Raw genomic sequence first — 10,264 nt, forward strand, 5'->3', positions numbered from 1 at the left:
ATGTTTTAAGTAAGGCAAAAATTGCTTCAATTTCAATACCAGGATCACACTAATAATTTGTTGCACAAAAACGAAGTTCTGTGATTTCTGATCACTACCCACTGACAGTTCTGACAACTGGAACCACTTATTACCCAGCAGAAGCAAGAGTGCAACACCTCTAAAAAAGTACTCTTCTCATCCTCGAACCTTATGAAGTAAAAAATCTGTACTTTAGATATCACAAAGGTCATTAAGGTGAAAACTTTTCTGTGTGCTGTATCCACAGCATTTCAGGAAAGTTAACAATTAATTTTTGCTTGGATAGAGTTTAAATGTATCAAAGCTATTGGCCATACTCTAGGGATTCAGGGTGCAGCTCTGGAATGCAAGGACCAGAAGTTCTTTGCAACTGCTGCTTCCACAGCAGCAGGCAGCAGACATTTGTACACTGTATTTTTAAAGTGCCCAAGTCTAATGGCTTGTAGAACCTGTAAGTGCCCAAATCTATACATACCTCATGAATCACAGCTGGTCCTGGACACAGCATCACGAGTAAGGTGGGTCATAAAAGAAAGCATTTTCACAAGCACATGAAACATGTTGCACCCTTGAATCATCTTTACCAGAAGATGTAAGAACAACGCCTACAGTCATCCTGGTGAGTGCTTTATCTCTGATACCTGAATTTGAACGTTTCATTACTTTAATCCTACCTTATCCACGCTCTCCGACTCTTTGAAGAGCACAAAGCCGAAGCCTCTCGATCTCCCGGTGATGGGGTCCAACTTCAGAGTGCAGTCCACAACTTCACCAAACTTGGAGAAGTAGTCCTTCAGATCCTTCTTCGTGGTGTCCCAACTAAGGCCACCAATGAACATTTTCCTGTTAAGACAAGTTGGTCAATCTGTAAATGTGTGCTACCCAAAATCCTGCACTGCCAAGCTTTATGAGCTCAACACCCTAATGCATGGGCCTGGCAGGATTTTATCAGTCATGTCACTACACACACACAGGCCTGCACTTTTTGACAACTTGCTTAAGTGAGTCTGGCCAGGACAGATAAAGACTTCCACACACACAAACATTTTGCATTGTCTTCTCCTGCAGCTGCTTACTCTGCTGTCCCAAGAAATCACCAGCAGTAGTGACAAAAAGATAATTTACTACTTCTTTACATCCCTATCACACATTTAATTCCATCCAGTTATCTGTGGAGCCTCCACACAACTGAAACACATGCAGGCAGATTAGATTTGTAAGGAAGTGTGGTTAAAACACAAGCATTTATCTACCAGTCTGGACTGGACATATGCCCAAATTAATAAACTAAAATAAATAAAGTTTAGTCAAGTTCCCTTCCCCAGAAAGCAGTTATGAAAAAGCAAAGTAAGTATTGGATGGTCAGAAGTTCTCTTTTCTCACAAAAACTTTATATAAACACCTGGCATAATCCATTACCCTCAAGAGAATGTCTTTCCAGTATTTCTACAGCAGCAGTGTTGCTGGGCAGATGTGCACAGCACATAGTTCTTAACCTGTATTTTCAAAAGCACACTGGAAGCCTAGAATCAAATCATGACCCTCCCACCATGTTAGTAAGGCATAAAAAACCAAAATTTTAAAAGATGAAAAATCAAGCCATATACACACAAATGAAACATTCCAGGTTATTAGGCATAGGGCTTAGGAACCCATTCAAAAGAGGATTTGATTTGAGATGATCTCTTCTAATACTGATAAAGAAGATTTTACTGTGAGCTCTAACCAAAGAATATGATCCATTATGATCTATAAAAGCACCTTCCACAAAGCTTTGCCTGTTTTCACTGTCCCAACTTATTTCACAATCAGACACAGGTACCAGAAAACCTGAAAAACCACTGTATCATGTTTCCAACCCTTCCACTTCCCACGCACAAATATTGCTGCCAATCATGTGAAAGAGCATTGTACCTCCACAGCTCAAACTCTCTCAAATCAAAAACTGCTCCTTTGAACTACCTCTGCTGACTTAGCTCTGCTCTCACAGAATTAACAAGAGCATTCAGTTTCTGACAAAAACCATACAGATGAGGGGTTCAGGAGCTTCAGATGTTTTTATAGCAAGTCTCCAAATCCATCAAGAAGGAGCACCAATTCCCCATCCCTTTATCCACTTTTCCAGTTAGCTCCAGATCTCTCTTCAACAAAGTGCCAACAGCCCCTTCTATCAGCTGTGACTTCTTATTGTCCCCATGGAAGAAAGGGCCCACCCTGCTAAACCAGCAGCCTCACCCCAGGACAGGCAGTAAATCAAAGGAGCTTTCTGCCCTTTGCTCACCCAAGCAGAAGATACAGAGGATGCAGCATCGTGTTTCTGACACATGAGGGGTAGTGATGCTCCAGCAGCTACTACTGAACTGACACTTGCTACCCAAGCCACCTGTCTCCATATTAACATACAGACCCTCCTCTGTATTCCTAAGGACAGGCAGGCCAAGAACAGGAGCTTGAAACCAAGAGCCTTGGAAGGTTTTTTGTCTCTCCATGCAGGAACTGCACCTTTGAGCCCAGTCACAGAGCAGCGAACCACAGCTGCTTCAGTCTGCCCCGACATCAACTACTGCTCCACGGGAAACCGAGCTCAGGTCAGGGCTACACCACAAACATGAGCACAACAATTCAGCAGCAGTGGCACAGCGCTGCCAAAAGCTTGTAAAATACACACATTTCCTAGCCCACAGTCTGGCTGGTCTAAGCCACATCAGCACATACAGTTTCCCAAAATAAGTTACCAGAAGTGCACTGGGAAAGCTTTCAAACCTTAGCTAAACAAGGTATCACAGATCGGCTTTTTTCCCTTTACGACCAGAAGGGTTGTCAAAAAAAGTTTGTTTCCTGTACAGTATGAAGAATTGATGGGTCAAAAAGACCGAACCAGACTACGAGTCAATGTGTGATACCTGTAATCACTGCACGGCTTAGAGACCACTTTTTCTAGGATCTCTTGCGTCAAAAGAACCTGAATTTGCACATGAAAACCCTTTAATTGGTGTGTATTCAAGGGTAACAAGTAAAACAAACACGCAAACACCAAAGGCATTTTCAGCTGTTAAGAACAACTGTTAAGTAACAAAACCATTTTAATTTCTGCTAATCCCAGCAAAATACTCAAAAATGGTTCTTGCTCTCCCTCTGCCTTATCCCAGATTATTAGCATCTCTCTCAGCAACACCCCAGGTTATTACTGAAGGAGGAAGACACTTAGGAAGGTTTTGCAGTAGGTATTTGCAGGACACAGTAGTTAGCACTCCTTTATCCAAGTTATTTTCTGCCTTGACCAAAAACAGACCTGCAGCTCGAGTTTCACGGCCCGACAGGAGACAGCAGAGCGCAACAGCCTGTCCTGTCGCTGGATTTATTACACACAAATTTCACTGGCAATACAAAAGGGACACTGCCCCAGGCAGAGACCCTATGAAGATTAAAAGCTGTATTTACTCGCCATAAAACAGAGTAACTGAACATGCTGAGCTGGAAGGTACTTATCAGAATCATCAAGTCCAACTCCCAGCCCTGCAGAGGACACCCCAAGAGTCACACCATGTGCCTGAGAACGTTTTCCAAGTGCTTCTGGAACTCTGTCAGACTTGGTGCTGTAACCATTTCCCTGTTCTATTGCCCAACCACGCTCTAGGTGAAAAACCTTTTCCTGGCGCATAACCTGAACCTCCCCCGGCTCAGCTTCCTGCCTTTTCGACTGCTACTTCTCAAGTTCGGACACCACCTAACATAATCCTCCCGAAGCAAGTTCCGGGAGAAGCAGGGGCATGTTTTAGGCTGGGAAGAAGTCCCGGTACCTGACGCCTCTGGCACTCAGGTAACACTCAGTAATGTCTGCAGCACAGGGCAATACTGCAACTGCAACCAGAGCATTCGGCTACACCGAGTTACTGTCCTCACGCACGCACCGCACTTTAACTCCCAGGAAAGGTATCGTTAAAAAGGAAAATAAGTAAAAGGGCCTGCAGTTTGAGGCACACCACACCATTTGCACATCGCGGGACCAGACGCCGCCCCCGCCGCTCGGCCCGTGACGTCGCCGAGGCGCCAAGTAAACAAACAGGGCAGCGAACGGGGCCGGGGGCGCCGCGCCCCGCCCGGGACACACAACCCGCCCCCGCCGCTCACCCCTCGTCCTCCTCGTTCTTGCTGGCGTCGATCTTGGCTCCCTCCGACTCGACCCCGCCGCCGCCGCCGCCTCCCCCATCGGCGCTCCCCGCCCCCGCCTGCCCCTCAGGCTGCTCCGCCGGCTCCGCCGCGCTGCCCCCGGCGCCAACCGCTACCGCCGCCGAGTCCAGAGCGAACTGCTGATCCGACATGGCGCCGCCGCCGCCCCGCACCGGCCACCCCCGGTGCCGCCGCCTCCCCGCCGAGGCCCCGGCCCCGCTGGCGGCCCCGGCCGAGCGCGCCGATCCCGCGGATCCCTCCTCCTCTCGCTCCCTGTTTTTAATGGCGCCGCCACCGACCCAACCTAAAATGGCGGCCGGAAGGAGCGCGGCGGGCAGACACGTGACACCGCCCCCGGGAGCCGTGTGGGAGCGCGGGGGGAGCGCGGCACGGCCCCGGGAGCAGCCGGAGCCTGGGGGGGCTGACACGGACACTCACGGAATCGATAGGGCTGGGCTGGGCCTCTGGACATCGTACAGTTCAACCCCCCCGCCCAAGGCAGGGCCACAGGAGCAGGTCGGGATGGGTTTGGAATGGCTCCAGAGAGGGAGACTCAACCTCCCTGGGCAGCTGTTCCACTGGTCTGCCACCCTCCACGTAAGAAGTCCTTCCTCGTGGTGAAGTGGAACTTGTGTTTTAGTTTGTGATCATTGCTCTTTGTCCTGTCAGTGGGCAGCACTGAAAAGTGTCTGGCATCATCCTCTTGGTGCCTGCCTCTGAGATATCGATGTGCATGATGAGATCCCCTTCAGCCTTCTCCAGGCCAAACAGGCCCAGCTCCCACACTCTCTCCTCGTGAGAGAGAAGCTCCAGCCCCCATCATCTTTGTGGCCCTTCACTGGAGCCTCTGCAGGAGCCCCTGGCCTTTCTTGTGCTGAGGAGCCCAGACCTGCACACGGTACTCCAGCTGCACTTCGCTAGCGCCAAGTAGGAGGATCACAGATTCGAGTAAAACTTTGCTTTTAGCAGGGTTTTGTGTATTAACAAACCACTGGAGCAATGAAGCCGTGCTCTTGTGGCACAGGTTTCCCTCAGCTGCTGTGGAGGACAGTGCTGGATCCACCTGCACTCACAAATGCAGTGTATGAACTCACACATTGCTGTGGCTTCTTGCTGATTCTTCAGTTTGTAGTCAGTGACATCAGTGAGTTTTAACAAGCAAGGTTTATTTTGATGCCTGAGAAACATCAAATCTTCAGGCAGACTGCTGCAATCCTTTTGCCTCAGACAAAACACGCTCCTTTACCCATCCCAACCACTCTAATCCAGAAATGTGCTGGGTTAATGTGGTGTTCCTTCTCCAGCACTCAGGCTCAGTTGTTGCTTGCTAGTGTGCACTAGATGGGAAACCTGTTTTCTGAAGGTGAGAAGAGTCCAGTACAGGACCTAACTTGTACAGAAAATAGTTGCTGATCCTGAAGTTCAAGAACTTGTAATCTACTGCTTGGAGTTGGAATAGAAGTGGTGTGGGAAAGTAATTAAGCTACATTCTAGAATACTTGGTTTAAAGTGCTTGAGAAGCCTTGAAAAGCTCCAACTCCTAAAGCAGTGCTATCAGCATTGAAAAGGTGCTGCTATAGTTCGAGATACCTCCTGAGATGTACAAAACTGGCAGCATTGTGCCACAGACCACTCTCTCCTTGCTGCTGCAGAGGGCAAGACACAACTATGCCATCTTCCACAGTGATGCTAATTCCAAGCACTCTGGTGCTCTCAGGACAGATCAGGAGGAAGAAAGGGGTGTATAGACCTGTTCTCACAGTAACCTTGATCTCCAGAGAGGTACCTGCCCTTCCATCCAAGTAAAACTATAGTTACAACACTTTAAGGTGACAGCAACACTCCACACTCACTTAAGTAAGCATTTATTAGAGAATCTTTTAACATGAAATTATACAAATAAAGTTTGTATAAACACAAGTCCACATTGTGTCATAACATGAATGGCAAAAAGAAAGTAAAAACCATAAAAGAAAACTAGTCGGCTGCTATGTACAGTTGGACACAGTTGTGTCATTCACTAAAAGTCTTTTACAAAACAGTCATTTCCTCTCACGAAGACCACCCTCCATTCACTCGCGATGCGTTGCAAGATGGCTTTTTGTTGCAGTATCTCTACCTAAAAAATCAAGACAAAATGCATGTCAGATCTGTGACAGTTACTACAGGATTGTTAAAAGGTCCATTTTCATGAACTGCTTTAAGTCTTCTATATATTCCTTTCTTCACTGTTAAAGATCATATGCATATTTATTAAGGTAACACAAGAGGTTTGTTTAGTTACCCATCAGTAATTTATTTTCCCAAATATCCAGCCCATGTAGGATGCTGCTCCAAAACAACAACCATCCAATTCAGACAAGTAAGCAGGCTCTAGATCACTTTCTTTTATATTGGAAATACTGCCAAAAGGCTTTCTGATTATTTGTTTATACAACCAAATGACTTATGTGCAACACAAGTCAGGTCACTAGTTCAAACAGTCCATATGCACATGATCTTTAATGTTTATCCAGATTTAAAAGTTCGTTTTGGTTTGCAGATTTCACTATTAGCTATAAAAAGAAAAAAGCAAGCATTAAAATCTTAAAGAATGCACATTTAAAATGAGGTTCCACAATTGAAATACAACACTAAACAGAAGACCAAATGATTAAGCTGTAAAGGCATTTATGTACTTTAACTCCTGTAAAAAACCATTTAAGTTAAAGACACTTAATCTCCAAAAAAGATTAAAAAAAGAAGCCAAAGTCTGAAGTTTTCCACTTTAATCTTTACGCTGGTACATGAAGTTGGAAGAGACCATACCACAGGACAGCGTTTTCTGGTGTATGCCTTGCGCTCTGCCTGCAACGTGCGACCCCAGAGATAGACGTGGTCAGGGTGACACACGGCCTGCAATGAAGTTCCCGCTGGCGGGTACAAACAAGGTATAATGTCAGAGTTAGAAGACAACATTCTTGTTTTCCTTAAGTTGTACCCATTTCAGTACTTTACCTGTTAATACTTCTAATAAGTTTAATTATTCCTCTAGACCACCTGGTACACAACGCAAACCAGAAAAACTCTTATGTTTTTCTGAAGTACTAAAGAAGATAAAGTCACACTTTTACAAAGTTAAAGATCTATAGACACGTAGGCAAAGCTGGTTTTAAAAAAAAAGTATTTTTTAAGTTAACAAAAGCTTAATTAAAGGAAAAGTCATGCTAGGCAAGTTTTTACTCTTCGTTTGTCTATTGATCTTTAAATTAGATTAGGCACAGTCGGAGTGGAGCTTGTGCTCCTGTACACACCTGTTTGTCAGGTACTAGGTACTGCCTTAGTAGGGCTGGTAGTTGTTTTGGTGGTTGCCGCCGCCACGGGACGCCTTCCCATACGTGCTCTGTTGGCCTGCAGGTAGCATGTGGGGAAAAACAGAACCCACAAGTGTTAGCACCAGCCTCAGAGGGAGACTTCACCCACAGCAGCACATCAAGGGATCCCACCTTTGGAGCCATGGGCTGACTAAGAGCAGTGCTGCTCTTGTTATGGGGAATGAGGGCAAAGCCACTTACCACTGTAATCTGTGTATCCTGGCCCATATCCGTAGTTGGGATAGTTGTACCCAGAGTAGTCGTAGCCTCCATAGCCACTGTAGCTCTGATCACTGTAAGCGCTATTGTAATTCCCGTAGCCTTGATCATAGTAGTTATTAAATCCTTGGTTCCAGTTTTGTCCCTGACCTGAAACCAAGCATAGCAAGTGTAAGTTTCAAAACTTATTTCACTCCTCTCCTGTGTCCCTTCATCTAACTTCTTGGATATGAGAATAATCAGAAATTGCCTGAGCACCAAGTGACACCACAGGACGAGCCTTACTGTGTAGTGTGAGTTGTGTCTGCTTGACCTTCAAGGATTGAGATGCATTAACCTCAATGTACCAGCTGATCCATTTGAAGATGCAAAGTGACCACCCCACTCAGCAAACAGCTCCTGGTCTCCTGCCCTTGGGCCCATTAAGTGTATCCCTTTGAAGTGAAAGTGTAACTGTGCTGGCTACAGGTCCACCAAGGGTGTACAAAAGCACCCTGCATCCACCCTGCCCCTTCACCACTTGAATGCAAGCAGAGCAAGAGGAGATTCCTCAGCTTCAAGGAGCAACCACAACCACCAAAACACCACTTGCTAAAAGGCTACTTCACACATTTGATTTAAACATGAGATTTGTGCACAGCCTGCAACCTGGAATATCTACAAACACCTGAGTGTTTGGTAAGTTAGATTAACAGAACCACGGAAAATACTCACCCCGTCCACGCCCCCTTCCGCCTCCACGTCCACCAGAAGAATTGCTTTTCCCTCCTTTCTGCTGCTGCTGCTGCTGCCTGTACACCTCTTTGGGCTGTGCTACTTTGATTTCACACTGTAAGGAGAGAAATCCTTTAACTTACTAAGAATTCCAAGAGCATTCTGTTTCTTTCACAGAAGCCTACAGAGACAGATTTCACCTGCTAAGAACAAGAGTTTTCCCACCTTGCCTGAACCAATCTGGTGGTATCTGCTCTCTAGTAACTTCTTTACTGGCTCTTCGTCTGTGTAGGTGATAAAACAGAAGCCCCTCCTTTCATTTGTCTTTGTGTCCATGGGAAGTTCAATGTTTTCAATCTGAAATCAAAATGAATATAAACAATGTGTGAAATTTGTGAGCAACCTTTTATGCCACCAGAACCATCTGGCAGTGCAGAACCTACACTGACTACTTTTAGCAGCTATAAATCAGACCATTACAACTTCATGAAATCATTAACGTAAAGATTCAACTATCTCTAGTTTTGGCCAACACCCTCTTCACAAATTCGTTCTTAAGAGAGAGGCAAGACTAGACTTGAGAATTAGAGGTGTTCTTATATGCCAATATACTATACCTCGCCAAAAGCACCAAAGTACTCCTTAATCTGTTCTTCAGATGTATCTGGACTCAGCCCACCAACAAACACTTTTTTGGGTGGCTCCTTCCCTTTCAGCGCTTTTGCCCTTTTAGGATCTATTAACTTGCCATCCAGTTTGTGTTCCTTCAGTTCCAACACCTAAAAAGCAGACAAAGGAGCAAAGTCTCAGATCACCACAGCCACACGAGCTAGCTTCGTGCCACGGGTCCGCAGGCAAAGCACCAACCTTCTCCACGCTGGCAGCATCCTTGAAGAGCACGAACCCAAACCCCCTCGACCTTCCAGTGACCGGGTCTGTTTTGATAGTGCAATCCACAACCTCGCCAAAACGCGAGAGATACTCCGTCAGGTCCTTCTTGCTGGTGTCCCAGCTGAGGCCTCCGATGAACATTTTCCTGGAGGGCAGGAAACGCGTACGGGTGAGGGAGCGCCGGGAGAGCCCCCCCGCGCCCCCACAGGCCGCCGGTGACGTCAGGGCCCCGATCGGCCCCCCCGTCCGTGTCCCCGCCCCGCGGAAACTGGGTCACCCGCCCGGGACACAAAGGCGGGCGCGGCCATGGAGCGGCAAGGGAAGGCCGCGCTCCCCCCAGCCCCCGAGCCACCCCCCCCGAGCCGCAGGGCGGGCGGCGGACATGGACGCGGACTCCCCCACACCTCCCCCCCCACCACGTCCCCGGCCCTACCCGTCGTCCTGCTGGTTCTTGCTCGCGTTGATCTTGGAGCCCTCGGCGAACTCCTCCTGGCCGCCGCTCATCTCGGTCGCGTCCTCCATGGCGGGGCGAGGGCGGCGGGGGTGCGAGGGCGAGCGGCGGAGACAGCGGAGACCTGCGCCCGGCAGAAAATGGCGGCGGAAAAGATCCGGGCACCGCCTGCGCCTCTTTTATATAGCCGCGCCGGCAGCCAATCAGCGCCGCCCTCCCGCCCGGCGCCGCAGCGCCCCGGCGGCTCGCGGCGGGGCTGCAGCAGCCGCCCTGCGGCCGCCATCGCGCGGGCTGGGCCGGGCCGGTGCCGCGGCTCCGGGCGGACACGGGCACGGCCGCACCGGGACCGCGGCGGGCGGGGGCCGGGGCTGAGCAGGCCGGCCGGCAGTGGGTTGTAACGCGTAACCCAGAAACCCCGTTCAGGGGGCGGTGGGGAGGGGCGGGG

The 10,264-nt window shown here is 48.3% G+C and overlaps 2 protein-coding genes across 6 annotated transcripts in view; both read right to left on the bottom strand.

Annotated features, from left to right (window-relative positions):
* The window catches only part of HNRNPD (heterogeneous nuclear ribonucleoprotein D), a 9,259-nt gene extending 4,758 nt beyond the window's left edge, over positions 1 to 4,501 (bottom strand). For 2 of the 3 annotated variants that reach the window (XR_004060670.1, XM_030947019.1), the window contains exons 1-2: positions 4,153 to 4,501; positions 696 to 864 (exon numbers count right to left, since the gene is read on the bottom strand). Coding sequence is in view for 2 of the 3 variants with exons in the window: in XM_030947019.1 (XP_030802879.1) it covers positions 696 to 864; positions 4,153 to 4,343 (360 nt within the window). In the remaining variant the exon portion in view is untranslated. The remainder of the gene's footprint in view (positions 1 to 695; positions 865 to 4,152) is intronic. The other variant, XM_030947018.1, reaches the window with a different exon arrangement.
* A 1,538-nt stretch (positions 4,502 to 6,039) lies between these two features.
* Positions 6,040 to 9,988, bottom strand: HNRNPDL (heterogeneous nuclear ribonucleoprotein D like). Of its 3 annotated transcripts, XR_004060672.1 has the most exons (9): positions 9,802 to 9,988; positions 9,345 to 9,513; positions 9,095 to 9,256; positions 8,703 to 8,834; positions 8,478 to 8,592; positions 7,746 to 7,913; positions 7,485 to 7,581; positions 7,000 to 7,103; positions 6,040 to 6,310 (listed from the first exon to the last, which is right to left on the bottom strand). XR_004060672.1 is itself a non-coding variant. In XM_030947020.1 (8 exons), exons 1-7 carry the CDS (start codon positions 9,888 to 9,890, stop codon positions 7,511 to 7,513), a joined length of 906 nt encoding a protein of 301 aa, XP_030802880.1. In that variant the 5' UTR covers positions 9,891 to 9,987; the 3' UTR covers positions 6,040 to 6,310; positions 7,485 to 7,510. The 3 variants fall into 3 exon arrangements, 1 of the variants encoding a protein (XP_030802880.1); XR_004060671.1 differs by having other exon boundaries at positions 7,000 to 7,581; XM_030947020.1 differs by lacking the exon at positions 7,000 to 7,103 and having other exon boundaries at positions 9,802 to 9,987.
* Between the last annotated feature and the right edge of the window lie 276 nt (positions 9,989 to 10,264).

The sequence above is a fragment of the Camarhynchus parvulus genome, chromosome 4 (assembly GCF_901933205.1).
Source record: "Camarhynchus parvulus chromosome 4, STF_HiC, whole genome shotgun sequence".
Lineage (NCBI taxonomy): Eukaryota > Metazoa > Chordata > Aves > Passeriformes > Thraupidae > Camarhynchus > Camarhynchus parvulus.